The following is a 20,332-nucleotide window of genomic DNA, read 5'->3' on the forward strand; positions in this document are numbered from 1 at the left end:
CATAAGAAAATACAAGACTAGATTTAGTTTTATAACATGGGGACCAACCAAAAACCTGTGCCAGGCCCTTGAAGGGCGAAACATCCATAAACATATTTTAGATTTCGACCTGAGGCTTAGAGGGGGGTTTCACGAAGGTTTCCTTTTTGCAGGGACGGGCAGGTGCGAACCGATTTCTATAGAGGTTCAGTAACGGTTTTCCGAAAATCCTCAGACGCAGTAACCGCCACTTTTCTCTTTCTCTCTCTCAGGTCTTTCTCTCGAATATTCTGTATATAGCACGAAAATCGTTTTACAACCTAGCCTTCCTTTTATATGTTTGCACCGCTAATTGTCGGCGACTTTAACATTAGAACACTATTGAACTTTCACATTTTTACTATTTAACTTCCAATTTAATATATTAAAAAAAATTTGATTTTATAAATAATTTGAATCTTTTTTTTTAAAGGAATTACAAAGACTTTTACTTTTATTATTGTGGCACTCATCAATTTATAATGTATATTACCCATTTATTTTTCCCCATAAATCTCACGCATTTTCTGTATACTTAAAATTTAAACATAGGTCATTCATATACGCTTATATGCGTCGCGAATATTATTACAAAGCTAAAACGTGTTTGAGTACGTGATATTGCACGGAATTGCGTGAATGAGATTTTGCATGCGTATCAGACCCTACGGCCTGAGGTCCCGGATCTTGAAGGTCAGAATAAAGCAGAACCCGAATACCTGACTCATGTGAACGGATCTCAACGCGAGATACATTCAATTTTTTATTTTAATTTTTTTTTTTTTTTAGTAAAAATTTATAAAAAAACGCATTTTTCTAAAAGTCAAGAGTCTTGAGAAACATGAACGTGCCTTAACAGCATTTCAATAATCGTTCCAATTATTATTTATATGAAATATGCGCGGCAAAAAAAAAAAAAAATGAAAGGAAAAGCAGAGATTATCCGCGGAACAAAAAGGATCTTTGAAAATTCATTATTAAAAAATTCTACTCCTTTGGAGAGAAACGAGGAGAGAAAGGAAAAATTATTCAAGAGATAAAAATTCTTAAAAAAAACGTTTTTTTTCGAAAATATAGAAAGGGGTCGAAATGAAGAATATTTACCTAAAAATGGAGTAATTTTCACTCTGAAATTATAGTAAATTGTATTTTAAAACCTACGGGAATTTTATTCCTGGAGTAATTTTTTTTTCTAAAATCATTATAAATGAACGAAAATAAATTTTATAATTATATATTTTACTTTAGAACCAATGTAAATTTTACACAAAGAAGAGTAATTTTTACTCCGAAACCGAAGCAATTTTTACTCTAAAATTCTACACTAAAACCAAAGTAAATTTTACTCAAAAAATAGTAATTTCCACTTTGAAATAGGAGTAATTATTACTCTAAATAATTTTTTCTCCTCCCCCCAAAAAAAGAAATTGTTTTTTTTCTCTCTCTAAATACATAAACAAAATTTTGCAATTGCATCTAATCTTTAATCTGCGATATATATATATATACCGACAATAACGTTACGAGCTGATGCCCTTCGACTTCCGGCGGATGTATGTCGTCCTTGCTCCGACGCTTCTCTCGTTTTCCTTGTGCGCACACACCTGACTTTTATTAATAATTTTTTAAAATTCGACCTTCAATTTACAATGTCTTGTATGAGAGTCTTTTGATACAAAAGCAATTTAAAATTTCTCGAGGCACTTTTGCCATTTAATTTAAACAATTAATTTTCCACGGGATATATAGGTACCTTGGGCCATAGTATCTGCACATGTTTTCTGTGCAATAATTTTTATTATACACCAATTGATAAAGTGGAATTTATTTTACGAGTTTCGTAATATGCAATCTGACAGATATTGCCTCCTTTCAAGTCCGTAACAAAATCATCAATAAAAACTCGATGAAAAAAAAAATATATTTCTCTTTTTTTTTTTTTTTAATGCAATAAGGATCAAAATAATATATTAATATCAAACTACCAATAATGCTCAAGTAATAATTTATTTAAAAATTGCAAAATAAAGTAGTAAAATAAAAAAAAAAAATTGTACTGTTTTTTATTTGAACAATAAAAAATTTCAACCAAATTTGATTTTTCCTTTTTTTGTATGAGTCAACAAAAAAAAAATTTTTGACCTAACCGCAAGTTTTGTGTGTCTATATTGTGATTTTACTAATTGTATATTTTCTTTATTTTGAAAAAAGAAAATAATAAGTAGTCGTTAAATTGTAATTAATCATAGTTTAAAATGACTTTTAAAAATGAAACGATGTTTATATAAAAAGGAAAGAAATTGTTTTTTAAACAGAAAAAATAATAAGATTAGTTCCTCAATAGTTTACGGAAAAAATTAAAAGAAGAAAGTGTTTCGCGGAGAATAACGTTGTTAATCGATTAGTTTCATGGTTCGTTAATTCTTACTATGACGTTTGTTTACAAAAAAAATTAAATGTTTGATTAAATCCAACTTAACACATCGATCCATCATAAACTGTCACTTATTTTGCCAAGATGTCTATAATTACATGAAAACTTTAATTAATTGTCAAGATCAACTATTTTAAATTTTTACATCATTCTTTCAGAAGTTATGTCCTTATGTAAATTTTTTTAAAATGTAAATTGTTATAAAAATTTAAATAAAATATAATTTACAAAATATCTCATTTTTAATACAGAATAAGTTTATTATTTTATAATATTTATATTTTATTTCTATAAAATTTGCAATAAATAAAATAAATAAAAAAAATTTATAATAAAAAATTCTGTTTTATTGGCAAAAAAATTAATTTTAGATGAAATATAATTATTTTTAACTTATTTTTTAAAAAAAAGGTTTAGTAAAAATTATTTGTTTCAAATAATCGGTTTCTCGACTATTATAAAATAAATATTTGAGCCAAATTTTGAAACCAAATAATTGAATTAAATAAAATTTATTTGAACTAATTATTTCTGTAATTGAAATAAATATCATTTAATTGCCTCAAAAAATAATAATTATTTAATTGACTCAAAAAAATAATTATTTAATAAATATTTATTTGACAATAGTCAATTAACCGATTATTTGAATCAAATAAATTTTGTTTCCATGTAGAAGACTTTAGAAGACATCTTAATAAACTATGATTAATTACATTCAAATTTTTTAGTACAAAGTCAAATTTTTTTTATACACAAAGATAAATTTCGCCTAATTAATTTAAATCGAATCAATAAATTATTTCCTAAAATCGAATATTTTTTTTTCTCTTAAATCCAAGATTATTCTTGATTATAAGAGATTTTTTTACAAATATATTTTTCTATTTTTAAAAATACTACTTTTTTTTAATAATTCCCACAAAAGAGATGTAAAAAAAACCTGAATTAATAATATTGAAACATATATTAAAATAATAATTAATAAAAAAAGCCTTCTCTTAAATAATTATATAAGATTTATTTATCATATAAATAATTAAAAAAGAAAAGTAATTTTATTGAGAAAAAAAACGGTTTTACATCCCTGGTTGAAAGAGATCACCCAGTATACAGAGTTTTAAGGAGGTATATCGGGCCCAAACGAAAGAAGTACGTTGGGACTCATAAAATAGTAATAGGAGATCTCGCGAAACACATACACACGCACACAAGAGAGACGCAGGAGGCAAAAAGTGGGAGAGACAAATGAAAGGAAGAATATAAAAAAAGGGTTAGATGGGACATAGAAACGACTAAGAGGGATGGGAGAAGAATTCTCCCCCCATCATATCAATATATATATAAGATTAATCCTTGGAAAGAAAATAATATTATATAAAATTTTCTTTCTTACGTTTCACATATATAAAAGGATATGTATAAAACTCGAAAAATCAGAATCATTCCCTCCCCTTCTTTTACTTTTAGTCTCTTTTCACATTCGACCATGATCACGAGAGACCACGTAACGTTTTTCCAAATCATTATATGGACCCCTTGAGCCTATCTCTCAAGGCCGGCCCTGAAAGTGGAGAGAGAGAAAAAAAAAGAGAGAGAGAGAGAGAGAAAGATACAAGAGGGGTTTGGGTCATTGGTTGTTCGTTGCGTTCAACGTATGGGAATCGTTATGGCCGACTATAGTCGTTGGAATGCGTTCTTTTTTTTCTTTTTGTGTCTCTCTATATACCTGGCGGTCCGCGCACAGCATCAGCTCAACCTCCACAGGTAATCCCTGCTTCGGAGGACCGGTAGAGTTGAGAGAGAAAAAGAGAGAGAAACAGATAAGGCGGATGCTGTATGGATAAAGAGAGATGAAACACAGCAGGCGGGATAAAAGTTAGACAGAACAAGAAGGAGAACAAGAAGGAGAAGAAGAAGAAGAAGGGAGAAAAGAAGAGAAGAAATCGAAAGAAACGAGACGATCTCTTGTTATGTAGTGATGGGCGACTTTCGGACATTTATTATAAAAGAAACTTTCAACCGAATCTAACAGCCTAAAGTTTCTCGGGAGATTTTCGAGATTTGCTGAAGAATTTTTTTTTTTAATCTCAGCATATCTTTGGACCAAATTATACAATTATCGATGCTTTTAAATTTTTTAAAATTTCGAGTAATTAAAATTTTTAAGAAATAAGAAATTTTTTTTTTTTTTTTTTTAATAAATAATTTTTTCTAATAATAATATTTTCATTTTAATAAAAATTTAGTTTTTCGAAAAATATTTTATAGACAGAATTACAATTATACCACAAAACTGTTTCACCAAGTTCAAAGCCGTTAAGCTGAAACTAATGAAATTCTCTGTTAATGATTTTTTATGACTTCCCGAACATAGAAGTTGAATTATTTTTACAACTGGACTAAAAGCAATTCTAAATAAACGAATTTGAAACATATTTTTAAATTAATGAAAGTTTTTTAACATTTTTCAAATCACAAAAGAAATAGTTTCTTTGAATTAAAGAAATTTTTTTTCTTCTTTTATAATTGAAAAAAAAAAATTCAATTATTTATGGCCGATTAAAGAATTTTTTTTTTGTAAGTCAAGGAAAATCTTTACTATATACTATATAGAAAAAGAAGGTCAAGGATATGATTCTTCAATTCAAAGAATCATTTTTCTTCTTGATTGATTGTTCTTATTTCAGATAAAAAAAAAAAATTAACATTCTTTTAGGGAATGTTTCTTCAATTAAAAAAAAATGTCTCTTAAAATATTTAAAGAAAGTTTTTTAAACAGTAAATGAAAATTATTACTAGATTCCACACTGAAAAAAAAAATTTGTTTTAAATAATCGGTTAAATATTATTATTTACTAAATTATTATTAAAAATAAATTATTCAATAAATTTAAATATTATTATTTATTATTTTTTGGGATTCATTTTATCTACAAGAAAAAATATTTTTTTTATATTATTTTAATCAATCTTAAAGAAAATGCTAATTACAAATTTTATTATTAATTAATTATTATCATTTGAACAAATAATTTCTGTATTTGAAACAAATACAACCATTTAACTTTAATTATTTACAAAATATTTATTTAATAATAAATCGATTATTTGAAACAAATAAATATTTTTCCAGTACAAGAAACAATTTTTTGATCTAGCAAATGTTTCTTTGGTCCAAAGAAACATTTGTTTGCTTTGAAGAAAATATTTTATGTCTATAAAAGTAACTTTTCTTTATATTAAAAAAAAAATGATTATTTGGTAGCTCCAAAAATTATTTATAAATGTAAAATATATTTTTATTTAAGGGGATGTTTCCTAAAAAAATAAACTGCTCCAAAAAAAAAATGCATAATTTTTTTTTCCACAATAATTTTTTTTTTTTTATCGTAAAAAGAACTCTGTGGTTCAACGGTCAAGTTTAAAAAAAATCACACCACCTCATAGACAAGAAGTCTTACATAAGACGACGATAATCTTTCCTTTCCCATACAACATAAAAGTACCATAAAATGCCTTCTCCCATAAACTTTTGCATAACTTCTAAAAATAGTGTCATTGGACCTATAAACAAAAATTTCATCCTAATACATCTCTAATCATTGAAATTTTTGAATTTATTTTTTTTTTTCAACTAATTTGATTCGTTAAAGAAATCTGTTGGGCAAAAAAAGATGACTGTTTAAGGAGGTGAGATGGAAATTGAAGCAAAGCTACATCATTTTAATCGGAGAGACTCTTATACCTGTATATATGGTAGATTCGTTCATTTCGAATCGGTGACGTTGAATCAACGATTTAAACTGACCAATCGGAAGGTAGAATTTTGAAAATGGTGGGACAAAAGGGGGATGCGGGAGGGGTGGGGGCTTACGAGAAAGGTGTGTGCAACCTCTGATGTGGGGAGCGGGGCCAGTTTCTCAGTGAGTGCGGTAGTGATCTCATCTCGGACCGCGCCAGGTGTAAGTGTATAATATCCCAATTCGAAAAATTCTAAACGACCAAAGTGAAAATGCACGAAATTTTCAAACTTCTTTTTTCCATTCAATTTTTTAATTCAGGTATGTGGGTTTTTTTTTTGAAAATCTAAATTCTCTAAAATTTCTATTTCTTTTTCATTGAATTTTTTTTCCAGAATTTCTATTTTTTTTAAGTTTCTGCGTATAGACAATTTATTCAAAAAATGATATTCAGTATTCAGCAAATATCGTCACTACGCGATGAAAATCTTAAGTGAGTCATCAGCAGTCGTTGATCGTCTTATTCATATACGTCTTTCGTTCGTTTTGTAAGTTTCCATTATGGAATTTTGCTTAAAATAAAATTTTACAATTTCTATTTTTTTAGCGAGAAAATTTTAATTTTTTTTTTTTTTTTAATTTGTTTCAAATTTGTATGTTGGGGCATCATTTTAGAAATTCGAAATTAAATTGTACTTTTGCATGTTTTAATTCATTTTTGTTTTTAAAAAAAAGTTTCTTTTTCAGAAATAATTTGGAATTTTTCCTCCAAAAGAATATTTTATCAATAAAAAAAATATTTTTTATGAAATTTTAAGGCTTATCAAAATTTTGTGCGCTTGGGTATGTATTTAATTTTTCTTTGTTATAAATTTTATTTTATTAAACTAAATAAAATTTATTAATTGAATTCAAAATTTTTTTCAAAGTCTTTGAATATAATTTTGAATTAATTATAATTAATTTTTTAAAATATTAATCTGGGAAACTTCGAGAATGTACAAGATTTTTTTTTATAAAAATTTAATTTTTGAAATATTTTTAAACACTCAAAAATTTATATTTTGTATTTTTAATCGAAGGCGAAAAATTAATTCCATATTAATTAGTAATTGAAGTTTTAAATTAATTTAAAAAAAATTTTCTGATGACGAAATTTCATAACGCAATTTTTAATAAATTTTTTTCGGGCATTTCGCGCGCGAAATGTCTTGTGGGAAAATAATTTATTTTTGATTGAAAAGAAAAAAAAAGGAAGCTATATGAACAAAAAGCGTTTGTTATGAGAATGTTTCTCGTATTGCTTTCTTGCATAGTTGAGAGATAAAGCGAGAAAAATGATAATGATATCCGTCAGGTGAATCAACCCACGACGGCCTCCGACTTATGTCTTTCCTCTTTCTTCTTTCATCAATGCAAGAAAGCACAAACACATGTAATATACATATATATATAGAGAACTGCCGGGAAATCCTGGTTCTGGTTCTGGCTTTCGACCAAGAGCCGCACCATCGCCGCCGTCTCATTTACCGTATATACACGTTCGACTCGTTAAAGTTTCGCGTGCGAATTTCCAAGACTTGAAACAAGAATTTACTCCCCATAGCAACAGGTTAGCTTTCTTGGTCTATACCCGGAAACCACTTTGACCTTATACTTCTCATCTCTTTATTTTTCTAATTTTTGCATTTATTTTTAATTCAAAAAATTAAAAAAAAATACATTCTGTATGTAAAATTACATATCTTGAAATTTAAATGAAAATCATTATTATTAAATAATTTTATATTATACAATTATTATTAATCTATGTACTCGTAAAAATAAATATTTATATACATATTAATTAATAATTATTATATAATTATAAATTTATAATTTAAATAATTTATTTTCGATCGTATTTTTATTATTATATTTAATTATTCCCCTTTTATATAAAAAATGTTCAATTAATTTTTTTTTTATAAAGAAAATTTATTTCGCTTATGTAAAACTACGCGTTCTCATAACAAACTCATTATGCGCGTTAGCAAATTGTGTCAATAATAAACGAAATGTCAAAATACTTGTACCGTGAAAAAATAATCGAGATTCAGGCAACCGTATTTGTTATTAACGTTGCGTAATGACATGCCGTACAACCTGAATCGGAGAATTCATTTATTTCTTTATCCTTTTTCCAGATGGTTCACATTTAAAGATACAATGTATTTTTTTAATTTCATTATTTAAAAAAGAAAAAATAATAAATAATTTATACTAAGTGTTTCGGGATGCCCCAAAAAGCGTCGCTTACGGTGGGGCACAAATAATAATAAATAATATTTTAATTCAGAAATTAAAAATGAAAAGAAAAATGGAAAAAATTTCAAATATTAAAAAAAAAAACCACACGAATTGCACTCGCACGTGGTAAATGTTTGACCTCTTTTTTTGATCTTAAAAAATTTGAATTTTTTTCTTTTTCTTTTTGGAGACACGTGCACATACAGCTAAATATACATTTATCGGGATTTTAAGGCCGCATATCTGTTACATATATGTATCGATAAAACCCACAATGCAGACTAAGGAAACTTCTATCTTGAAAAATCTTTCTATCATGCCGACAGGCACATATTTAAAACCTTTCACGCTAGACTGCGAGCCAGCGTGAGATAAATCTATGAAAAACCTTCATATATATATATGTATACCACGAGGTGAACTTCCTACGCCAATTCACCGAACCTAAACGAAAAAGTAGGGATACAAATTTGATTATGCTCGATTGTATATGTCACATCCTGTAATTATCTGCATTTGCTTTTTAATCGAAATTTCATTTAATTTTTCTCAACGCTCATATACAATAGAAAAAAGAATAAGTTTCTTTACAATTAAATTCGAAATCGCATTCTTTAGTTGAGAAATTACTTCATTTCAATTTTTTGCCTCAATTTTGCTAATTGTTTCTTTTTTTTCAAATTTCATATTTCAACTAAATCAAAAATAATTTATTTTTATTTTATTTTTTTGCATCGAGGACAAAAAAAATCCTTTTTTCAGAGAGGGAGATAGATAAATTTTTTTGAAGGTCAAAGTCAAAATTTACAGTATTGTACATCTTTATTTTGATGAAACATTCCTTTGAAGAGTAAGTCACATTTGTTATCAGTTTCATTACTGTTTCGATAAGCATTATATGAATTTACTTTGTAAAGACCACCTTTAGGAATCCGAATGATTGGTGTGACTTATTACGAAACATGAAAAAAAAAAAATTATTTATATATATACATATATATCGGCGAATAGGTGATAATTGACACGAACGACAGGTCTTATCGTCCAAAGACCCTGACGTGATCGTATTTGTGCTAATTAAATTTTCATAACGTGAATATCAACGGAAAACATCTCTGGATGGTTATTCGTCAACGATTAACTCTCACGCGAAAAAATTTAAAATAATTCACCAGAAACTTTTTTTTTTTCTAATTAAATTTAAAAATTAAATAAATTTTTCTATAATTAACAGAAAATTTCTGATTCATTAAGCGATTAAACATATATATATATATATTTTCAATGTTTTCTCATCGTAAAAGTTCACTATTTGTTATACGCGCGTAATTACAACAGGACGTTTTCATTCCCAAACAGAAAATAATCGGTGTGATTATTTGGTAAAGAATAGATTGACCAATTGCGAACACTTTACTAGGACAAAACAATTGAATTGTCCCGCGCATAATTAGACAAAATAAAATAAATTGCAATTGATCAGGGCACGAGAGAAAATTTAATTTGTATTTCTAAATATTCATGATTATCCAATTTTATTAATTAAAAATAAAAAAAATAAAAAAAATCATTGAACAAAAATATTTATTTTATTATTATTTCTGCTTTAATTATTATTATAATAGAAAACAAATGATTTTATAATACTGCGTTCCATTAAAATTATTCACTTTTGATCGTTATGTTTGATAAAATATTCAGTCATGTCGGTGGGAAAAGAATTTTTTTTTTTTTCTCCTCTCGATGGTCTTTTATATAAAGTTCTTATAATGCCTTATAAAGTAGAATTCGAAGAAGTTAAGAAACATATAATAAATGTGACTGTTATTCCATTTGTGCGGGGTTTTTTTAAATAAACACAAATCTCATTTATCTCTGACACGTGTGTGCGTTTTACCATTATTATCGTGGTTGCGAAATTTTTGCGCTCACAATCATGTCCATCAACCTAAATCTTTTACATATAATACCGATTCCATTCACGACCCACATATATACTTCGGTCAAGGATCTCACCGACTGAACTTCATTTTAGACCCTGAATTTTTTTGTCAATTTCTTTAATTTTTTTTTTCATTTATTCATTTTATATTATCCTTTTTAATTCCTTTTTTTATTAAATTAAATTAGCATTTAACAAATTTTTTTTATTAATTATAATAATTATGGGATTTAAATTAAAAAATTTTTTTTTGGAGTAAAAAATTTTTTCTTGGATAACAAAAATTGTGAGAACATTGCGAGAGTATAAGAATGGAGCTTGTTTATAAAATTTAACACGTCTTCTTGGTACCGTTGTCTTTGACTGTATAATGAAAATAAGTTAGCAATTATTTACCCGAGACTCGAGGTTAAACTGAAACCCACCACACCGGTTGAGAGTTAAAATTATACAGCATCTTTATAGTCATTGACCGTTAATACATATTTTAAACATGAGGCAAACTTGAATCTTTATTCTTCATAGTTTTTTTTTTTTTTTTCCTTTTTTTTTGCATAAAATGTGATTTTTCAACGATGATAATTATTATTAAACTTTTAAATATTCTCCAACAGAATTTTTTATTTTCTGCGTTTAAAAATGTGTTTTTTTTTAATACTAAATTTAATTTAAAATTTGTCCCAATATTTATTATTAAAATTAATTATTTACTTATAATTAAACACGTGTAGAGTAATTTTTTATCAGCATTGAAATGAAGTAATTTCTTTACATTTTTAAAAAACACGTTCTGACCTTGTTTTTCATTATCAAAATATTTCTCAATTATTAAAAATATAATTTTATTTTACGAGATAAAAATTTTTAAATAAATGAAAAAACAATTATTTTTACAATAATCGAAAAAAAAGAAAATAAAAAATAGTAATAAATTATTAAAAATTAATTTCTAGAATATTATCAAATGAAAAGAGACATGTGCATTTAAAATTCGAAAGATGCAGAAGAATTTCGTAAATATTTGCAAGTGATGCCTATGTATTATCGCATACGTAATCGTATTCTTACATATTAAATGAGAAAATATGTTTTATATTCAGTTTTCCCTTTCAATGCGGATATCGCACTTGAATATCGAACCGTGAGAGAAAGTTCGAAACGTGGAATAAAAAAAAACAAATTCACATGCAACAACAAAGTCTAAGTTAGGTCATGTATCAGTGCTGACACATGTTGAATTAAATTGCGCATATGCAGGCGAGAGACGAGGATATACAATTGAAGAAATTATGTACATTACACTCTCGTTGATATTATAATTTTAGAATTCAAATTATCATTATTGTTGCTGGAAATACATAAATATAGTCCATATAACATAATTGATAATTTTTTTTTATATATGAGTGATTAAAAGTAATGGCAGTTTTAATTTGCAATTTTCTGATGGAATTTCAAACAAATAGCTTCGAAAATTTTTAATTCGATAATGGTTTAATAATATTGTTTGTGAATTTTTAAATTATTGTAATTAAAATTTTGATTTCTTTTTTGAAATTATTAAATTGGAAATATTGAACTTGGTGAAGAACAAATTTAATAACCGATTTCTGACACGCGTGAACAATATGACAAGATTATAACTTTCTCTATAAATGGATCTCGCGAAAGTGACATTTGAAGATTGCTATACAATGAACTGACAAATATAACCCACAATCAACTATGCAATATAATAAATTATATTAAATAAGAATTAATTTCCTTTTTTTTTTTGAAATTTATTTTTCTATTTTCCAAATTTGATATTTCTATTCTAAGATATATTTGCTGAAATTATTTGAATTTAACTTTATATTAAAAGTAATTATAAATTGAAAATATTGTCATTCTTATCGCTTAGCTATCATCAAAAATATTTTCTGTTTATTTTCATTTTCTGAATAGTTATCAATTTGTGTGAAATTAGAATTCAAATGAAAAATATATAAAAGCAATATTTTAATTTCAAAATTAAAATATTTGAATAAAATAATTAAAATAAATTATATCTAAAATTCAATAAATTAATTAAATAAATAAAATTATTAAATTAAATAAATTTTACAAAAAATTTATCGTATAAATTTTATTTAACTCTTTAAATTGGAAAGTATACTGATTTGAATAATTGAAATACTATTAATTGAAAATAGTTGATTGTCTGGATAACGTATAAAGCGCGGTCATTGTATAAAGAAAATATTCAGAATAAATTTCAAAAGCGAGGAGTATAATTGACATTGATTTGAGCAAGATACGTTTGGTAATAAATCCTTGAGTGGGACAATTGATTCTCATTTCGTATCGAGCAGCTTTCTCTTTAAAATGTCAGCTCTTTCACTTGTTTCACATTTCTAAGTCGTATATATACTTTTCATTATAATATATTTATACAGAATGTGTCATGTTAATTTTATAATTATATCTTAACAATTGAATCTTGAATCTCGCAAAAATTAATTATACACACTTTTGGATATAATTAAAAAAAAAAAAAAAATTCTTCTGAGAAATATTTTTGACGAAATTTGTCAAACCTTATAATTTTGTAATTACAATTTATGTTATCTGTTTTCAGAATCTGAATGCTTGTCAACTTGGAAGAAATGAAAGCAGATGATGTTTAAGTGAAGAGAATTTTTTCGAAGAGAAGAAAGAATAAAGAAGAATTATGCTAAGAAGATTTTCTGTTTTGGAGTGAGGAATTTTTTTTTTTTATAAAAAAAAAGAAGATGATGGCGCGGACATTTTCTTTGGTTATCTAGCTGTATGAGTTTTATTGTACATCATAAAGCTAGGTTACCGGAGTTAAGCTCCTCGCCGTATCAACCCTAATCTTCAACCTTCAACGCAGCCAATTATACGGTCTCATGTTTACCTTTACATATATACATGCGCATACTACATTATATATATATTTGGACACATCACGACAAACATGGACTTGGACATCTGCCTAAGCAAATTACGAAATTTGTCTACTGATTTTAAAAATTAAAATAAAAAACCACGTGTGCGATCAAAAGCTGTATTATTTGAATTTTTATTTTATGTTAAAGATAATTAAAACCTACGCAAAATGTAAATAACGTAACTCGCAAGAAAATATTCTATTATAACAGCTAAATACCACAAAATAATTAATTAATTAATTATTAATAATAATTATTATTAATCAAAAATTAATATTAATATTCACAACAATGTGAAAAGTTTTTTAACTGTGTTACATTAATAAAAAAAATAATATTAATATTATTTTTTTCGTATTTTTGAATAAACGATCAGTAATTTTTAACTAACAATATTGTACTCTAAATCCGTAAATTTTTTTTAAATAATTTGAATTAACGACTGAGATTTTACTACGAATTAATTAAAATTGACTATTAAATTAGCAAAAAGCATTTTTTAAAACTAATTTATTATAAAAATTTAACTAATTCGTAGCTAAAAGTCAGTCACTAATTCAAATTATTTAAAAATTGTTACTAATTTAAATTTTATACAATAGGTATCATAAAATTGAATAATATTTTTAATTTTATTCAATTTTTAATAGTTATTAAATTAAATAAATTATTAAATTATTTATTTATTTAATAAATATCAATCAATTTGTTATTAAAATTTTAATTGAATTTTTCTCAATTGTTAATTTTAACTACGGATTTTTATCGAATTAAATTAAATTGAAATTCATTTTATTATTAATTCATTATTACTATTGTTATACATAAATTCATCGACGTGACTATAACTTGTATAATAAAAATTTCAATTCATATTTTAAGTTTAAATATAAATTATGCCTAATCCAAGAATCCCATGATCCTCTATATTGTCACTAATATTATCAAATTTTATAATTAAAAACAAATGTCTTGTGTGCTCCAATAAAAATTATTTTATTTAATAAAAAAAATAGTACTAATTATTTATTTAAAATATCCCATAATTTTTTTTCCAACATCTTTAGATTCTACTTTTTATTGTTTTACATTAAATATTTTCCAACAACTAATTAAATAAATATCAAAAGAAAAGACTAAATTTTTTGTTAATAAATCTTGGAAATATTTACATATTTATAAAAGAAATAAATTTTATTTTTAAAAAATAGTTTCAATTTCATTTAATTCAATAAGAATGAAAAATTTACTTTAATATTTCATCGAACATCGCTTTAAATATAATTCATGAAATAAATATAGTAAAAAATAAATACAAATCTTCCACCCAGAAAAATGTTTCCGGTAAAGAAGAAGGATGTCAAAATTTTAATTGCACTAATTTGAATTAGAATTTTTACAAATTCAAATTTAGAAAATTTAAGAAAATAACGTGTCAATAAATTGAAAATTATTTATAAGTCAAACCTACTATAATTATTCAAAACGTAAACAGAAAAACAATCGAATAATTAATATAATCTTTTAACAAAATGCATACATAATTTAATATGCATGATAATGTTTTAATTATACAGTTTTGAAGACAAAGTATAAACGTTTTTTTTTATTTCAATAAAAACGAATTCCATCAAATTATATCATTTTCTTGAAAAAAAAAAAAAAAAACATACACACATATAACTTTGTTGCATATAGGTGTTTTCTACACGGTATATATCGTGGTTCATTGTTCTCTCATTTGAAGACAGTATCAAGGAAAGAGTCACTTTTTAGGCACGGGCATGATGCGTGACGACAATAGTTCCCACAATAAAGGAGTCTCTCAGATATTTACTAACTATACATATATGCATACATGCCGCAACAAGGGTGAAACGTTTCCATTGGTTTACTTGGGAAAACTTTATATATATCTAGCAAGGAGCCACCTAAACTAAAGAGCACGTCAATATACATATATATAAGAAGCCTAGAGAGGATGTGTTTACTTTCATTCAAAACCCACCTATATATACCTCCTTCTAATTATCCTATCATCATAAAAAAATCACATACATTTTTTATCCTATCAAGATTAAAATGCGAGATTAACAGAGTTGCCCTTTTTCAAACTGTTAGTTTGTTTTAATTTCTTCTTATGATGTTCTATTATGTATCCATTCATTTCCTCTTTCTTTATACTAATTTCATTAAATTCCATATAAATAATTAATTAATTCGTTATTAAACATATCGAATTTAAATATTAATTTTATTTCGCGAGTTACTAATTATTACTAATAAAAGAATAATTAATCTTTAATTAGCAATTTTATAATGAAACAGAAGTGAAAATTTATTAATTATTAATTAATAAACTGAAAAAAATTTGATTCAAATAATCACTTAACTATTATCAAATAAATATTTATTTGTATTAAATAAATTATTATGAGTCAATTAAATGGTATTTGTTTCAAATACAGAAATTATTGCTTCAAATAGTTTATTTAATTCAATTATTTCAAAAATTATTTGGTTCAAGTAAACTTGATAATAGCCAATTAATCGATTATTTGAATCAAATTATTTTTTTCACTTTGAGTTTATAATTAATTGTTTAATTAATAATTACAATTATTTTGTTATTATTTTAATTTTTTAAATCATTAGATTGAAACAAGTGTGGAAATTTATTTCCTGTTTTCACTATTTATATTTTTATCAAAAGAAATTGAAACGAGAAATATTGAAAAACTTTTTTTAAAAATTTCAAAAAAACACTTGATTGAAATTAAAATAAATTTTTAAGGAGTCAAATTTAATTAACAAACAAAATTAATTTAATAAACAGATGTTAATTTTTAGAAATGAAAAAGATTGAAATACAAATTAAAAATATGATTAATTAAAATAAAAATCAATATAGAAATAACTTACTAACAATATATTTCTTTAATTTTTAAGATTAAATTTTTTTTTATAAGAAATTATTTAATCTTTAATCAAAAAAAAAAAATATAATATATATGTGCGTTTATGTGAAAAATTGTAGTTTATTAATGCCCAACCGCCTGATGTTTCGTTTGCCGATCATGGCACGCTATTCATATACTCTAAAGAACCGGTTCAATTTGAACCGGTTTTATATTGCTGGAAATTCGACTGAAGATTCAGGCCCACACAAAATTATACTTTACTCTTAATTCTAAGATGAAACTAAATTAGAAATTTGCCAAAATATTGATAAAACTATTATAATATCGCACATTAATTTAATTTATAAATTTTCTAATTTTTAATAATATTAAAACTATTGCTTTTTATTAGATATATAAATTTAAAAAATATTCTCTATTATTTAAAAATTTATTTCATATTCTCTAGCTGTTTTGTTTGTTAATTAATTTTTATCCTTAAGAATTAATTTCATTTTTTATTGAAATATGTATAAAATAATTTTTTAAATTCTATTTTTGTTATAGAAGTGTTTTTTTGGAAAAATTTCAGTTTTGGTTTTGTGTAAAATTTCAAAAAAGACAAAATTATTTAATTTTTTAAATGTATCTTATAATTCCGAAATTAAAATATTAAATTTTTGGTAATTTTTTAATGATATCTTCAAAAAGAGTCAAATTTTAAGAAAATAGTTCCTGAAATTGCCTCTCGATAGCACCACCTTACAGATCATAATTTTCAACTCTACTTATTCTAAAGTGAATAATTATTTTAAAAAATGTAATTCCCTTACTATTTATTAATAAATTTTAAAATTCTTTGAATGTCTGCAATTGTAATTTATTTTTTAATAATGTTCAAATAAAAAATAATTTTCCCGCTTCACGTGAGAGGCGGGAAATTACAACCAATACGGTACAATCTTAGTCAAAAAATGTTAATTGATTGGTGAAAATATTTCTACTCATTTCATTAATTATTTTCTATAATTTTAAATTTACAATAACAATTTATAAAAAAAATAATTAATTTATGAATTAGAATTAAAGTTTATTAAAAATAAATTTTGAGTAATTTAAAGTACAATTTAAAAAATTCAAATATTTTCAGTTCTATTACCAACTTTAGAAAAGGTAATTTTTAACAAAACAAAATCAACAAAACGAATGACATTCGGGATGTCCTGATGATGTAATATATTATTGTATGACATGGCAGTCAATAGTTATAGCTGACAATGACACATCATCAAGAGTGCAAAAACTATCGAAAAACTATTAAAGAATTTTTTAAGACTATATATAATTTATTTATGTGACGATTAATTGTCACACAAAAACAACTGGTGAAGGGTTATATTGTTAAAAAATTGTGAGAATTTTAAAGCCATATTTATAAGTTTTTTTTTTCTAAATGTTATTGTGAATTTAGTACTTATTTTTAATTTTTCTTAATTTCTTTAATTTTATTTTCCTACGTGATTCTTTTTTGTTTCTATTATTTTCTATTTTTTAACTTAATATAACCTTTAAATGTCAACAAAATTCCCCGTTTTTGAGAAGACTTGACACAAAATTTTAGATTTGATAAATTTTTAAATGTTAATATAGAATTTCCATTATTGAAAAAAAAATTTAAATCAATATTGCAAAAACACATTCATGATTTTAGAATATAAAAAATTAAATTTAGAATCATTTTACTGTGTATTAGGTAATATAAAAATATAACATATTTATGTAATTCTTAATTTAAATTTTTTTAATTAATTTATTATTTATTTTAGTGTTTTTACTTTATATGATTGTGCCATATTTAATTATTTATTTATGTTTATAATAATTTTTTAATTAAAAAAAATAAAATTTTTTATAAATACAATAATATTGTTTATATATCACCGGTGTTTAGTGCCATTTTAAAATTTTTTTAATCATTAGAATGAAACATGTGCGGGAATTTCCTTTTTGTTTCCTATCAATGTGGAGTGAAAATCAACAAGCATCAAAGCTACTAACAATTTACGGTTGCATCAGACTGTCAGACTCTTTGAAGCTTTCATTGATATAACGTCACAAAAAAAACTGGGAATTTCTTTAATTTAGTAAATTAACACAAGAGGTACGTACAAATTTTGATTTTAATTAAATTTCGTTTTTTATTTTCCACTTTATAATTAGTGAATTAGTAATTTTTTAATTTTATATATTTGATTGTTTTTTTCAATTGTATTGCAAAAGGTTATAAAATATATCGAATTTTTTAAAATTTACCACATGGTAGTAAGTGAATTTTTCAAAATTTTTAAAAAAATTTTTTAAATTTGTTCATTAATTATGTTTATTAATTTGCTGATTAATCTCCTGGGTTATTTTTATTCTTTAATTTTATTTATTTAATTTTTGTGATTTTATTTCTTTTATTTAAATTATTATACTCTTTTTTTTAAAATTTTAAAAGTAAAAATTATTTAATCAATTTTAAATTATTAAGTTTTAATTTTTTTTATTATTTTATACAAAAAATCGCATTTAGATATTCTTATTAGATTTTAATTAAAGAGTTTTAAGTGATTTACATTTTATATGTTATTACGTCTAATTTCAATGTTCTACCTAATTTACATTACAAATTTACGTCATTAAATTACACAAATGTTATTATTATTCATATTGATTGTTCAATAATTTTCATTATCTCTTGGTACATATTTGAATTTTATGACGTTTATACTATATAATTTCAAATAATTGTCAAAGAATTAAAAGATAAATAATAAAAAAAAAAAACATGTTAATATAAAGTAAAAACAAAAAAAAGTAAAAGAATTCAATTTTCAGATTTAAGAATGTGGGTGTTTGGCTATGGATCGTTAATATGGAAAGCCGATTTTCCATATGAAAAAAAAATTGTCGGATACATAAAAGGATATGTTCGAAGGTTTTATCAAAAGAGTGTTGATCATAGAGGTGTACCAAATAAGGTATGTTATAATTAAAAGTTAAATTAATTTAGTTCAATTATTATTGATTTTTCTTATAATTCACATAAATATTTATAGAAATAAAAGAAAATTATCAATAAAAATAAACAATTAATCTAATCAATTGTAACTAGTATGAGGAAACAAATTCTATTGTGTATATAAATATATTCTAATAAAAAATATCTAATTTTAGCCTGGTCGAGTGGTGACATTAATGGCATCAAGAAATCCGGAAGACGAAGTGTGGGGCGTTGCTTACAAAATTTCAAAAGACAATATCGATCATGTTGCTAAACATTTGAATTCACGTGAAAGTGGATATGAAAGAAGAACTGTTTTATTTAATCCATGTAAAACTGTGGGAACAATCGATGGGGATTTATTAAATAGCAATATTACATCAAATATATTAATCACAAAAAATTCATCAACTATTACACTATCGGATACAGATGAATTGCCTTTTCATGTAACAGTCTACATAAGTAGAGAAGATAGTCCCCTATTTACGGGGACAGAAGATTTAAATACAATTGCAAATCATATATTAGAATGCTGTGGTCCAAGTGGACCAAATATAGAATATTTGTACAAATTAGCAGCTGCGATGCGACTTATTGCTCCAACAATAAATGATGAACATTTATATTCACTCGAAGAGGCGGTGAAAAAGTTAGAAGTGGAGAAACAGTATTATTCTAGTTAGTAAATTTTCTATATATATATAAATATAAATTTAATATATCTAAAAAAAATAATATGAAAAATCAATTCTAATTATCTCGTCTGTTTTCCAAATAAAAAAGTTTTTTATATTTAAAATTTATTTTCTTATTCATTTCCCTCTCTTTTTATAATTGTCACTTTAAAGTAACAATAATTTTGTTTATTATTGTCAAATGAAATCAATATAAAATAATTTTTTAAAAAAAACTCTCAATTTCAATCAGTGAATAATATCATTGATTCAAATTTTAAAAGAGTACAATATAGTGACACGAAAAATTTTAATTCATGCGCTTCATG

The 20,332-nt window shown here is 24.4% G+C and overlaps 1 protein-coding gene and 1 long non-coding RNA gene across 5 annotated transcripts; both read left to right on the forward strand.

The window, feature by feature from the left end:
* Positions 1-6,382: 6,382 nt before the first annotated feature.
* LOC127281981 (uncharacterized) lies at positions 6,383-13,218 on the forward strand. 2 transcript variants are annotated; one of them, XR_007843124.1, is made up of 4 exons: positions 6,383-6,516; positions 6,623-6,743; positions 6,943-7,038; positions 13,047-13,218. It is a non-coding gene; the product is annotated as an uncharacterized LOC127281981 (long non-coding RNA). The 2 variants fall into 2 exon arrangements; XR_007843125.1 differs by lacking the exon at positions 6,943-7,038.
* A 4,295-nt stretch (positions 13,219-17,513) lies between these two features.
* Positions 17,514-20,128, forward strand: LOC127281980 (putative glutathione-specific gamma-glutamylcyclotransferase 2). 3 transcript variants are annotated; one of them, XM_051306020.1, is made up of 4 exons: positions 17,514-17,750; positions 18,261-18,441; positions 19,161-19,303; positions 19,500-20,128. In XM_051306020.1, the coding sequence occupies exons 3-4, from the start codon at positions 19,169-19,171 to the stop codon at positions 20,010-20,012; spliced, it is 648 nt and encodes a 215-aa protein (XP_051161977.1). In that variant the 5' UTR covers positions 17,514-17,750; positions 18,261-18,441; positions 19,161-19,168; the 3' UTR covers positions 20,013-20,128. The 3 variants fall into 3 exon arrangements, with proteins under 3 accessions (XP_051161977.1, XP_051161976.1, XP_051161979.1); XM_051306019.1 differs by having other exon boundaries at positions 17,514-17,691; XM_051306022.1 differs by having other exon boundaries at positions 17,514-17,691; positions 18,309-18,441.
* The last annotated feature ends 204 nt before the right edge of the window (positions 20,129-20,332 follow it).

Source organism: Leptopilina boulardi, unplaced genomic scaffold (genome assembly GCF_019393585.1).
Source record: "Leptopilina boulardi isolate dan_hultmark-lab unplaced genomic scaffold, ZJU_Lbou_2.1 LbouV2_278, whole genome shotgun sequence".
In the NCBI taxonomy this organism is placed as follows: domain Eukaryota; kingdom Metazoa; phylum Arthropoda; class Insecta; order Hymenoptera; family Figitidae; genus Leptopilina; species Leptopilina boulardi.